This window comes from Diceros bicornis, chromosome 11, assembly GCF_020826845.1.
Source record: "Diceros bicornis minor isolate mBicDic1 chromosome 11, mDicBic1.mat.cur, whole genome shotgun sequence".
Lineage (NCBI taxonomy): Eukaryota > Metazoa > Chordata > Mammalia > Perissodactyla > Rhinocerotidae > Diceros > Diceros bicornis.
Window position 1 is genome coordinate 33,381,240 of NC_080750.1, and position 14,195 is coordinate 33,395,434.

General features: G+C 38.7%; 1 protein-coding gene across 1 annotated transcript in view; it reads right to left on the minus strand.

Moving 5' to 3' along the window:
- Positions 1–6,274: 6,274 nt before the first annotated feature.
- The window catches only part of FREM3 (FRAS1 related extracellular matrix 3), a 77,316-nt gene continuing 69,395 nt past the window's right edge, over positions 6,275–14,195 (minus strand). The window contains exons 7-8 of the mRNA XM_058550131.1: positions 9,943–10,092; positions 6,275–6,777 (exon numbers count right to left, since the gene is read on the minus strand). Coding sequence (XP_058406114.1) covers positions 6,536–6,777; positions 9,943–10,092 — 392 coding nt within the window. The 3' untranslated portion in view covers positions 6,275–6,535. The remainder of the gene's footprint in view (positions 6,778–9,942; positions 10,093–14,195) is intronic.

Genomic DNA, 14,195 nt, shown 5'->3' on the forward strand with positions numbered 1-14,195 from the left:
GGGGCTCCAGTTTTTCCAGGCTCTGCTCACGCTGCTCTGTCCCTGCCTCTCCAAGCCTCGTGGTGGCAATGGCTCCTCATTGCCGCTGGATCCTCGGTGCTTCTGCACTCCTCTTGGCTCCCTTAATCCTGCCTGCACCTCTGCAACATTCCCCTCGTGGAACACTCTTCAGTTAAACACTTTTGAGTGTGCCATGGCTGTCCTGCTGGGACCTTAAAAATCCCTTTAGGAAGAATAGCATTTAATCGTACACTTGGAGTCATCAATTTATTTGATCATTTATTCATGATCTTGGCACATTTCCTATGCGCCAGGTGTGGGGTTAGGTGTTGGACATAAGAAGAGTAATATGATGTAGACTCATCCTTTCTCTCACTTTAGGAAGTTAGAATGCATCATTTGCCTTAAGGCATTTATGCAGGTGCTTAGTAATATTCACAGTAAAGGAATAAGGCATAATATATTATATTCCAATCTCATTTTCTTACAGAACAGTATCACATCCACAGTGCTCATTATTTACACCAGTAAAATAATTTTTTCATGAATCTTAACATTTACAGAACAAAGTAGATCATATAATAGTTAAGAACAATAAGTAAACTACTGAATCTCTAGAAAGATGGGTTAAGAGCAGTTCTAGTTAGACTTTTTGGCTCATAGAGAGTTGCCACATGAATCACCAATTTTTAAAGAAATATAATGTAATAAAATATTCTTAGCACAAAATTATGATACATATTTCTTTTGGTTATAATTTTGAATTCAGATTCCCAGTTTAGCATCACAAATGTGGTTTCTGAAAACTAGGGGTTGCTCATGCCCATGTATTTTCCATTGACAAGATACAGGGAGCCACTTAGCGATAGAGGATTTGGGAGTTGAAAAATGCCCTCAGAAGTGAACGTCTGTTGAACATACATGATTACCAACATAACCGCAAAAGTTAAAAGGCTATATGCAAGATAGTCCCTCATAAGGGTAGTCATAGAGTTGCCACATGGTCTCCCAATTTCTCTCCAAGTACCTGCCCAATAAAAATGAAAACATGCATCCACACAAAAACTTGTACATGAATGTACATAGCAGCATTATTCATAATAGCCCAAAAGTAGAAACAACCCAAATGTCCATCAACTCCTGAATGGTTAAATAAAATGTGGTATATCCATAAAATGGAATATTATTTAGCCTTAAAAAAGGAAGGAAGTACTGATACATACTACTACGTGGATAAGCCTTGAAAACATGCTAAATGAAAGAAGTAAGTCACAAAAAATCTTATATTATATGATTCCATTTAGAAGAAATGTCCAGAATATGCAAATCTATAAAGATATAAAGTAGATTAGTGGTTGTCTAAATCTTGAGGGGAGGGAGTTTGGGGAGAAATGAAGAGTAAACTGCTAATGGGTATGGAGTTTCTTTAGGGGGTGATGAAAATGTTCTAAAATTCATTGTGGCGAGGGTTGCACAACTCTGTGAATATACTAAAAGCCACCAAACTGTATAGTTTAAATGGGTGACTTGTTTATCCAAAGGTGTATATAGATGAGTTTTATTATATTTTAAACTTTAAAATATATAAAATTTAATGGGGGTAAGGTGGGGAAGGCAATCATTTTTTTGCCTATCATTTTTTTCTTATTGATGTTCCATTGATGTTCCATTGTAAAGTCAAAGAACAAAGTTTTATAAAAAGTCCAACATATTTGTGCTTGCTGTCAATTGAATTCAGTTGACATATTGTACTGTTAATATATGCCACAATACCAAGAACGGAAGAGTCTGAAGCACTGGTCTTTCAAATGACAATATGACCTTTAGGTCAAGAAGTGATATTGGGTAACTAGTCTTATTGTGGTGATCATTTCACAATACATACAAATATTGAATCACTATGTTGTATACCTGAAACTAATATAATATTATATGTCAGTTATATCTCAATAAAAAAATTGAAAAAAAAAAGAAATGAGATTGGTGAATGAGTGAAGGAAAAAATGGAGATAGAGCTGCATATATGGCCCCTGCTCTGAAAATATTCTTTCAAGGATATGAGGATCAAATTATTACTTGCCCTTCATCTGATCATTATGAATTTGATTTATAGAGGGATATATAGAGGGCGATAATATATCTATATCTATAAAGAGAAATGTATATATGTTTTTTTCTCCAGTCATGCTCCAAATGTGGAGTCTTATTCTACAGTCTTGAAGTCACTAGATTTCTTAATACTTAGATTACTAGTATACTTAATCTACAGTATACTAGTATACTATAGACATAGTAATCTATAGCTGCACGTAACCTCTTTTTCTTTTTTTTTTTTCTGGGAAAGGTTTGCCCTGAGCTAACATCTGTTGCCAATCTTCCTCTTTTTTTTTTTTTCCTCCAAAGCCTCAGTACATATTCTACATGTATATTATATGTATATTCTAGTTGTAAGTCCTTCTGTGTGAGCCACCGCCACAGCATGGCTACTGACAGACAAGTGGTGTGGTTCCATGCCCTGGAAAGGAACCCAGGCGGCAGAGCGGAGAGCACTGAACTTTAACCGCTGGGCCATCAGAGCCGGCTCACAGTTTCTTTCCAAACACAGCTTTACCGAAGCTGCAGGTTGGAATTTACATTGCTTTCACGACATGGTGTGTCTGTTGATGCTGCTTGCCAAGTATTCCCTCTGGAAGATGAACTGAGTTGTGTCTTCAGATTAGGGTCTTGAATCTGTGTATAAAGTTTACCTCATAGCAGAACACTGAGGGCCAGACTCTGTCTGGAGTCTCTGAGTGTGTTTTATAGTTTTTTTCATTTTACTTCATAGCCAACATCAGCAAACTCTGCTGATCTCTAATTGCCTGTGGTACTAGTTTCCTGTAGCTGCTGAAACAAATTACCATAAACTTGATGGTTTAAAACAACAGAAATGTACTCTCTCATAGTTTTGAGGGCCAGAAGTCTGAAACCAGTATCACTGGGACAAAATTTAGGTGTTGGCAGGGCTGTGCTCCCTCCAGAGGCTCTAGAGGAGAATCCATTTCTTGTCTCTGCCCGAGTCTGGTGGCTGCCGGCCTTTTGTGACATGTCACTCCAATCTCTGCTTTCATGGTCACATCGCCCTGTCCTCTTCCATGCGTGATCTCCATCAACTTCCTCTTATAAGGAGACTTGTGAATACAGTTGGGGCCTACTCAGGAAAATCTTCCCACCTCAGGATCCTTAGCTTAAACTCAACTGCAAAGATGCTTCTTCCATACAAGGTAAAACTCACAGGTTCCAGGGATTAGGATCTGGATTCTTTGGGGGCCATTATTCAGCCTACTACCTGTGTCAAATTCTGTTGTTTTGTTTCTACCTCATATTTGGAGCCACACTTGGTGACACCCAGTTTCTGAACTCCATTTACCTTCTCTTTTTATTTTCACTTCTATTGTACTTAGTTTTGGTGACCTGCTTATACCTTTTGGCATCTAGCTCATTTTTCTAAAGTCAGGGCTGATGTTCCCAAGGGGACCCTATGAGACTCTGTCACAAGTTATGATAATATAACTGAGCAAGGTCATTATAACCTGTTTAATTTCCTTAACTTCATAAATAGCAACAACTTGCTATTGAACACATATTTACCAATACAACTATAGAGTAAGTTTGGAAAAAAAATGACTAATAATCTTATTACTCTAACATGAAGTTATCATCTTTTCCAAGCATATCCTTTCAGTCTTCTCTATATTTTTAAGAGTTGCCATAGCAACATGATCACTGGTAATCTAGAATTCACATTATTCTATCAAGTGGATATCCCATAATTCAATTAATCATTTCCTGAGTATTGGGCATTTAGGTTGCTTATAATTATTCATTATTATAAATAAGGTTAGGAGGAGCAACACTGTGGTGCCTAGCGTCAAAAAATTTTTAGAATGCTTACCTGGTAGAAAACTAATTGCGGAGTCATCAGTGTTGGGCAGCTCCTTGTAGTCATCACCACCTGGGCTGAGCCCTGGAGGGTATAGTCGTGCACTAAGGACCTAGGGCTGGTGTCTTTACTCTAGTAAATGACTGACCTTAGCTGCCTATCTTTTTCATTCATCCTGTAAGTTGGCTCTTAAATTGGGCCTGGGTACTGGAATAAAATATACAACACCTCTCCATTTAGAATTTACAGTAGCAGTGACATCATGGGGCACCTGGTATATATCCATCATGCTTTCCAAATCCCTAAGAAAACTAAAGTACTAAATGAGAAAAAAATGTATATACTTTTTTTCCATAAAAATGTTAACATAGGGGAAGAATATGTGAGAAATGAAAATAAGCCCAATCTTCCATACTGTGTAATTCCATTCTTGCTAGGAAATCAGGCATTTTTCATTCTTTTAGGCCACTAGATCACTTTCACTACCCAGCTATAGAATACACTATAGGTTGTATCTAGAATATACTAGGTTTTGTCCTAGAAGCCTAAAAAAATGTAGTTTTACTCCCCTGGCATGTCTTACAGGGAGGAAAAGGAATGGAACAGACTGACTTCATAGAAAGCACTGTTGGTAATGTCTCCTCCCCCAAAAAAGATGTGTGCGTAAACACTGCATTCATCTGAATGTAGTTCCTTAATAAAAGACAGACCAGAGAGAGCAAGAGAGTGATTTTCTGCAAAACATTGAAAGACTGGGATTAATTTCAGGTTCAAAACAGAATCTTCCATGGCTTTCTCTACAAGGCTGACAATGTGAATTTTTCCTGGACACAGAGGTACTCAGTGGGAAGTTCAAGATGGTTGCTTCATTTGGGGACAGCATCAGGGCATCTGTGGGGCCTATTGGGTGTATCTGAGAGTTATCCTGGCCAATATGGAGTTTTTTTTATTACTTTTAAAAAAACATTCATGAAGGGTTCATATCTCTCTGACATGTTAGAGAAGCCCAATAAATGTTTGTTGAATTTAATTGAGTTTACAAGATTTTTGATCCTGGTAGCTGGACAAATTGCAAGGTGAGAGAGGGTGATTTTCTGTTGGTAGATATCTACTCAGACAGGAATTAGACAGAACTGGAAGGGATCTTAACAGAAATGGAGTCCAAACTTCTCATTTTACAGAAGGAGAAGTGAGGTCAAGAGATATGAAGTAGTTTGGAAAAATCTCCTCTCTGATTGGGGAAGCTGATATTGTCTAGCAAGGAAGCAAAACCTGGGCTGATGGTAGATAAAGACTTCTCTACCTATAGATACAGACCATGTGGCAGTCAAGAGCCTTTTTAGTCCTTCCTCAATATTTGGGGGAAAGGCTTCTTGAAATGTTTTCCATCATTTGGCTTGAAATACAGGCTTGTTGCCATGTTGGCTTGAGAATAGGTTAAGTCACGTCTGAAACGCAAATTTAAAAAAGGTTTGCACAGGAACTATCTAAAAGATAATGATGGAGCACAAAGAAGTGGTTTTCACAATAATTTGTAAACTGCGATGTATGTAGTATTAACCGAGGCATACTATTGGTTATTTATATTGTCACGTGAAAATTAGTTAAGAACTAATTGGGCAGTTTGGGGATTATGCAACTCTTCTACTTTTCTTTCTTCTCCCTTCTGATACTTGTATTTTTATCACTTTATTTTGTACTATCCTTTTTTTATAAAGGAGTTTGCAAAAGAAGGGAGAGTTGATGAAAGGATTTCCCTACCTAAGCGGCTCTGATAAAGACTTGGTGTGGAGGAAAATCAAGCAACTGGCAAAAAGGACCTGTAGGTTTATCTGCAAATTTCAGTTAGGGCACTCTTATCACAATAACCTGAAAAACTGAAAGAGGATGATGGTATATATCTATATAGTTGAAAAGTGCTTCACGTCTAGCATCAATGGGCAAAAGGACATCAACCCTTTTGTTCTTTTTTTTTTTTATAATTTACTAGACATATTTTTCAAATACTATCTAGTTCTCAGGATTTTTTTTTAACTTTCTCTTTTTTTTGCAGGGGAAAAGTCACCCTAAACTAACATCTGTTGCCAATCTTCCTCCTTTTTCTTCCTTTTTCCCCCCTAAAGCCCCAGTACATAGTTGTGTATAGTTGTAAATTCTTCTAGTTCTTCTATGTGAGCCACTGCCACAGCGCGGCTACTGACAGATGAGTGGTGTGGTTCCATGGCTGGGAACTGAACCCAGGCTGCCGAAGTGGAGCACACCGAACTTGAACCACTAGGCCATCATGGCTGGCTCGACCCTTTTGTTCTTAAACTGTTGATTTAATTGATGACAATGAGTTTCACCGGCCTGAGAAACAAAGTAAAAGAAAATAGAAAGAGGAAAACAAGAGCACAGTCTAATCTTTTGTGGGCTCAACCTTTTCTCTGTATATATCTCTCTCTCTATATCTATACAGTCACATAAACTATATTTGCACATATCACCAGAATATATATAACACCAATGACAGTACAATACTGTTGACATCCCAGAGTTGCTAAGATCCAGAAACAGAGTTTCATTCTGTTGTTAGGAGACGTGTTTTGGCTGTTTCCTGCCCCTGAAAGTCTTTCAATCAAAGGAATTACAATCACTCTGCTCACAGTCAGTGATGGTGTCATTGATGAAAATGGTGGTTTTGTTTGGTTCTCTAAGCACTGCACCCATGGGCATCTGGAGAAGTAATTCAAACCTCTCTGGACCCTCAAACATGGGCTCTGGCAGGTCATCAAGGATTGTCACTTGGAATATCTGTACACGCACCCCTGGAGCAAAGTCCAGATTTCGGCTGATGCCAACATAATCTATTCCAGCTAGTGGGAAAGGAAAAGCCAAGAGTTAGACTGTAGCATTCATGTCATAAGTTTTCCTTTAGAGAAAAATGAGAAGTCTTTAGCATTCTTTTGTGTATACAGCACTTTCAGAATCATATTTTGTGGGCTTGATCCCTAGAAAGAGGAAATTTCCATATTCTACCAAATATCATGATAGTCACTCATCCATGACCATGTATCATCCTCATCAGTGCTCTCCATGTTGAGACCAGGCACATCACCTTCCAAGGACTTCCACAAAAATCCCCCTGATACACTGAAGGCTCTCTGAAGGCAACTTCAATTTGTAAGGAAAGAATTTACCTTTTTAAATTTTAACTGTTAGGATAACTATCAGAAATTTTATTTTGATTACATTTCACTCATTCATCTTTGTCAGACATCTGGATTAATCTTACAACTTCTGTTCAGTTATACTCAGCCACAAAGTTTCGGCTGTTTTCTGGGTTATTAATCAGTTTGCAAGCTGGCTCACCTGATCATATAGATTCTTTGCCACTTAATTAATTAATTAATTTATTACTAGTTCTTAGTTTATTTTTATTTTATTTTATTTTTTGTTTATTGTGGTAACATTGGTTTATAACATTGTATAAATTTCAGGTGTACATCATTATACTTCTATTTCTGCATGGATTACATCATGTTCTCATGTTCACCACCCAAATACTAATTACAATCCATCACCACACACATGTCTTTGCCACTCATTTAAAAAATCATCAAATGTAATGATAGCAACAAATTACAACTAATGGAATAAAATAGGAAACCCCAAGTGATAATACATAAATATATAAATAAATCAAGGAACAGAATATTTACATTGTCTCAGGTATCTCTCCACAAAATACTTATTAACTGCAAAGGAAGAAAAATAACTTTATAGTGGAGAAACTTGGCAGATATCACCTTAACCAGGTGATCAAAGTTACCACCACCAGTAATGGAATAAATGGAAATTGTACACCATTTGATAGAATGCAATGAGAACACAGTACCATCTCTGTGGTATTCCTGCTGAAGATGCATAGGCTGAATCTAATGATGAGGAAACATGAGACAATTCCAAACCGGGAGACATTTTACAGGCTACCCAAACTGGCTTGTAATCTTCAAAAATATCAAGGTCATGAAAGTCAAGGAAAGATAAGGAACTTTCTAGATTGAAGGAAACTAAACAGACATGACAACTAAATATAATATGTGATTCTGAACTGGATTCTTTTGCTATAAAGAATGATTTGGGAGACAATGATTGGTGGAACTTGAGTGAAGTTTGGGGATTAGATTGCAGTAATGTATCCAGTTAATTTCCTGATTTTATGCTCGTATTGTGGTTACAGAGGAATGTGTCTTTGTAGGAATTGCATTGTAAGTTTTCAGAGAGATGGCTCCCAGTTTACTGACAACTTACTCTCAATGGTTCAGGAAGAAAAAAAGGTGTTTTACTGTACTTGTCACTTTTCTGCAAGTTTGAAATTGTTTCAAAAAATTTTAAAAAGCCATTATGTAATTACATTAAGAAAAAACAAAACAAGATTATGGTGAAAAGTACCAAGGCAGGAGAGTAAGAGGAAGATGGTTTCGGATCTTTTGCACTTTGGTTCATATCTTGATTCTGTTGCTTATTTGTACAAACTAACCTCTTTGAACCTCAGTTTCTTTAACTGCAAAATGGGGTTGATTATTGCTACTTTATAAGGCTGTTGTGAAGATTAGAGAAAATACAGCAAAGATGCTAGCACAGTCTCTGGCAAATAGTAGGCATTTAGTATATAGAAATTATAATTATTATTTATGTAACAAATTATGATATTTTATAAATGTATATGCATAATTATTATTGTTAATTAACCAACCTGAGCACATGTCAAATATTTACTAGATTACATAGATTATCAAGTCTAAATTGTTACCTCCTTATCTTTCCTGTTTAAACCTATGAATCAATACCTTAAGCATGGACTTTACTTCTATTAGTCCTTCTACCTGAGAGCTAGCAGCAGGGTCATTATTTGTATGCAAGAGGGTTTATCTCAATGAATTTAAATTTCTTTTCCAAACATAAGCAAAAAAGTCCAATGAGCCAATTGGTCTATTCACTTTTGGTTCCACAAATACATACAGAGTGAGAAATGATCCTCTCTGAAAATTAAGAAAAAGAAAGAAAAAAAATTAAAAAACCAAAAAAAAAAAAAAAAAAAACTCATAGAGATCATTACTGGTTTCATGTACTATATGCTATGATGAATTCACTGAAGTGTTATAACATGTCAGTTCTTCCAAGAGCAAGCACTGGGTTGTAAACCTAACTAGCTGTCTTATTTTCCTGAACTGTTTCTGGGTTCACATTTTCATTGACAAATTTTCTCTTTAGGCCTTGTCAGTTAGTGTAGGTTTTCAGATTGCTGTGTTTTATTTGCAGAATTTGTATTTTTACTTTGTTTTTGTCTTAAAATATTCTCATATGTCTTGGATGTATAGGATGCTAATCCTGACCTGTGCTGATTATCCACACCCCAGGAGACTGAAAGGTCCCAGTTGGTAAATGAGAAAATGTGGGCATCAATGTAGATGGAAATATCTCTTTATTTTCCTGTTGAATTCTCCTGGTTTTTTTCTGGTAAAACATCCGACAGGCTCACCAGAGGAAGTGGGATTCAGAACTGTCTAGCCCCAGCGAAAGCCAAGCCTTGGTTGTCCATATCAAGAAAGAAAAAAGTGAGTGGGATGTGAGGATGCACTGCTTGAAGCCAAGGAAAACGCCTAAGAATCAGAAGTGAAAATCTCCTACCCTTCCAGGGTCTGATAGGTGCCTGGATTCTCCTAGGAGTCGGGACTGCTCAGCCAATATAGGCGTACGTTGGTCTGAAATACTATTTATGAGCAGCTTGCAGTATCTACAAATATTCTGACCACTGGAAAATTAATTTGGGCCCATGACAAGCAAGTGGGTAATAAATGAATCATAAAGGCTCCTGTTTGAATATTCTATTTTATAGGAGATTCATTCACATGCTTAGGTAGAAGAAAGTAAATCAGAGCCCATCAACAAAGACTGGGTATGCTACACTTGACAGACTAGACCCTGCCCTATGTGCATGTCATGATAATGACGTATCTCTAAAATGGCCCTCTCACCTTCTGCTGACGCCGGCTCTGTCCTCCTGGAGCGCACGGTGATGGAGGATGCTTGGGAAAGGTCAGGGCCTGTCCTCCAGACACAGACCTCCACGGAGCCAGCACTTTCATGGACGTGATACTCAGTGTCCCCAAAGTGCAGGGCAGGCTCTATGGAGGAAGGAAAGGACAGACTGAGAACGCTTCAGCCTCCCAGGCCTCCTGTCCCCACTGGCCCTCTCTGAGCCTCTGGGTTTGTCACAATCATCAGACTTGACAGATGCCACAGGCTCGAGGAGATAAAAAACAAAACACACAGAAAACCACATCAAAGAGTCAGGTGCCACAACTTTGAATCCAGGAAGTGCAGTGAGATGAAATTAGCTGGAATTCCATTTATTTTTCTGTTGTAGGAGACTTCTGTTGCATGTAGATATTTCCCTATTGGGGAAAATTGGCCAACTAGCTGTAACTCAGGCAAGTCAGCTACTGTTTGGGAAAAGATGGTGGGGAATTTAGGATGCTTTTTCTTGGGAGAAAATTGCTCTTTGGGCTGAGGGACAGTCCAGCCAGGGTTCTGAATTAGAGGACTGCTGCTGTGCCTTTTCTCATGGCATTTGCTGATCAAGGGAATAGATAGAAGTCCTGGGGGGAGGCGGGATCCTATGGGCTGAGATGCTGGCAACACTATCCTCAGGCAGAGAAGGGGATTCCCAAAAAGAGAAGGCTGAAGGAAGCCAGGGTGGGCACCAGGCTTTGGGGACCAGTGGAAGAGAAGTGCATATCTTCTAAAGGGAGGAAAAGTTTGACAGTGAGAAAGTTACGATTGGCCAAATAGATATACCTATCCATATCCAGTTCTCTTGGTTCTAAAAAAGCAGCCCATGAACTTAGCTGACTATTTAAAGCTTACACAGGCTTAGGTGTTACACTAGATATATTGTCTTGGAAAAGGTTTTGAAACGAATGTTTTTGTTTGGACTGTGAAATCTGGAGGCAAAGCTATGTAAATAGCAGGAAGCAGCTTCACCACGAAGGAACGATCCCTGAGGTATAAATGGAAAATCAACACTAGACAGATGACACCTTTGCAAGCACAATACAACACAGAGGTGTATCTGAATTAAATTAAAAAATTTGGGAGGTAGAAATCAAATTTAATAAGTATTATTTGCTCAGGATGTATTTTAGTAGATGTCTTAATGCTGAGGGAAGTTTTACTAAAAGTTTTACCACGTCATACAAGACCTCTCATAATCTGACTTGGGTCCATTTTTCCTGGAATCTTTGGGTACCATACCCGATCCTGTGTCCCAGATGCACGAAACAGCTCACCATGCACCCAGCATGGCATGTGGTTACGGCCTCCATCTTTGCTGGTGATGTTCTCTGGGCTGAATTCTCTTCCTAAAACGCCAATTTCACACATTCTACTCATTCTTTAAGACCTTGATTAAGACTTACCTGCTCTGGGAAGTTGTATATAATCTCCTCAAGAAATTAGTCCTTCTTTACCCTGTGCATCCCCAACATTTTGAACAGTTCTATAACTGCGGCGATGGGTGACACTTGCCATTGGCTCAGCTCAGGTGTACTGCAGGTGGAAGGCCTGCACTCAGAGAAGGGGGGCGTGTCATCCTCTCTTTTCTTCTTACCTAGAACTTCCATTCCGTCTCCCCATTATTGCTAATGGATGTTTCTGATGCTTCCAAGTTTGGGACAGGAAAGAGGGAGGAGAGGCAAGAGGAGCAGGAAGGGCCTGTCTTGACGGGTATTGTCATGGTGATCACTCCCTGGTCCCAGAAGATGGAAGAAAACTGATTCTGTTTCTCGTGGGCACTTTTGTGTGCTCTTTGGAGACCTCTCACTCCCACAGTCGGGTATTTCTTACCTGCAGTTCCCTTGATGAGGATGATGCATCTATTTTGGCTGGTCACTTAATCCTTCTTCAACCCATTAGCATTTGGCAATGCTTCTGCTGAGGATTGTTCAGCCCTCTAGATGGCGCTTTTGGACAAGACCTAAGACAAGTCCATTCTGGCTCTCGCATGCGTGGCTCACATCTGGTCCACAGCAACCCTCCTGCATCCTTTGCCTCGATAAACTCTAGGAATACTGCCAATCACCGCTTTCGTCCTCCTCCCTCCCCTCTTCCCCTCTGGTAACCACTAATCTCTGTATCTATGTGTTTGTTTGTTGTTGTATTATAGTGTATTCAGCAACTCATTTTCCTTCATAAATGGATGTAAAACTAAAAAAAAAAAAAAAAACTACCTAATCTTTATGCAGTCCCTCTCTTTTGCTCATCCATCAAAACAGCCAACCAGCTTATCTCCTACGTTGAGATTTTCCAGGTAGAGCCAGACCCCAGTTCACTGAGTCTTCCACATTGTAGGTGACACACATTATACTTTCCAAGTGGTCTCCTTAGAACCCCCCTCTTGATTTAGCACCTCTTTGAAAAGTTAAAATGTTAAGGCTACCATTCTAACACACTCTTCTGTGTTATTTTTTTTTTTGGTGAGGAAGATCGGCCCTGAGCTAACAGCTGCCAATCCTCCTCTTTTTGCTGAGGAAGACTAGCCCTGGGCTAACATCCATGCCCATCTTCCTCCGCTTTATGTGGGACGCCGCCACAGCATGGCTTGACAAGTGGTGTGTTGGCGCGCGCCTGGGATCTGAAGCGGCAAACCGCGGGGCCACCGCAGTGGAGCTCGTGCACTTGACTGCTTGCGCCACGGGGCCAGCCCCTCTTCTGTGTTTTTATTAGAATCCTACCAACTTCTCAAGGTCAGGGACCATATTCCACATGTCCTTCTGCCCTTAGTGACACGGTGGCTGGTGTATTATAAATATTCAAGAATTTTTCGAATGGATAATTTTAATTCACTTCTGATATATTTTGAAGTTGTTACAGAGGTTTTTTTTTTCTAAGTTGGGACAAAGTGATCTGATTTTTTAGTAGAGAAATTATTTTGTGTGGTATTGGGGAAGGGTGAGAGGTGAGAAAGATAAAAAATATTTGGGTCAGTTATGACACTGTTCAGAGAAAAAATGTAAGAATTAACCCTGTCTGAATACAGTAAGACACAAAATGTAAGAGGAGGATAGTGTCGCTTAGAAGAAAATCGTGAAATTCTTCCGAGATGCTCTGCGTACTGAGCATCAGGACATTTGAAATAGAGAATACAACTCCAGCAGTACCTCCTCATCATCTTTACTCTAGTTCTATCTAAAAAATGGAGACACTGGTGATGATTCTTAAGGGTGGACAATTATGACAGCATGATGTTTTGACTGCATTATACTTACTTCTGTCAAATGGATTTCACAGTCATAGATGTGTTTTTATCTCCTTTAAAAGAGAATGTTTTTTAAGCATAAATAGGGAAAACAAATATAATAAGGTGGGAAGTAAAGCTCTCAAAAGAGAGATGACCATCACTTAAAATGAGTTCAGTGTCTAGATTCAGAGAAATCTTATGCCAAGATCCAAAAAGGACTTGCAGGTGAAGTGCCAGAAACACTGTTGGTAAACTTTGAGAAACCACCCAGAACAGGACCGATGCCAAAAGATGGAAGACAGGAAAATGTTTTTTCAATTGCCTCAGAAGAGAATATACATTCTAGAAACAAACTGGTAAGGTTAATCTCTAGAAAAATTCTAGAACAGCTGATTTAAACATTTTCTGTATTCTTAGAAAAGAAAGAGGTAATGCCTGAGTCAATATTAGTTCTTTCATATCAGGTTTTGTGAAGTCAAATTCAATTTCTTTTTAGTTTAGTCAAACAAATATCTATTGAGCATCCTCTGTGTGCTCTGAGCTCTGTGCTAGTTACTGGGGATGTAAAGAGATGTGCATTCTTTGTTGTTGAGGTGTTTTTGGTATAACAGGGCAGACACACCAATTTCAATCTGCTGAACTTTGAGTGCTATGACAAAAGAAAGAACCACCCTCAAGGCTCAGAAGGAGTTCTGGAAGATATAATGCTAGATAGTGCTAGATCTTAAAGAATGAATGAGAATTGACCCATAAGAAAGGTGGGAAGAATGTTCCAAGCAGACTGGCTAGTATGAAAAATGCACATAAGTATGAAAAAGCTTAGTGTTGGGGAAGGAATATAAGAATTTGTTTCTTAGTAATGTGTAAATGAGAGTAGGGGAATGTTGGGAATGAGTTTAGAGAGGAAGGTAGAAGCCAGATACTGCAAAAACTTGGATCCATTTTAAATAGAGAGGACTTTACTTTTTTTTTTTTTTTTTGTGAGGAGAT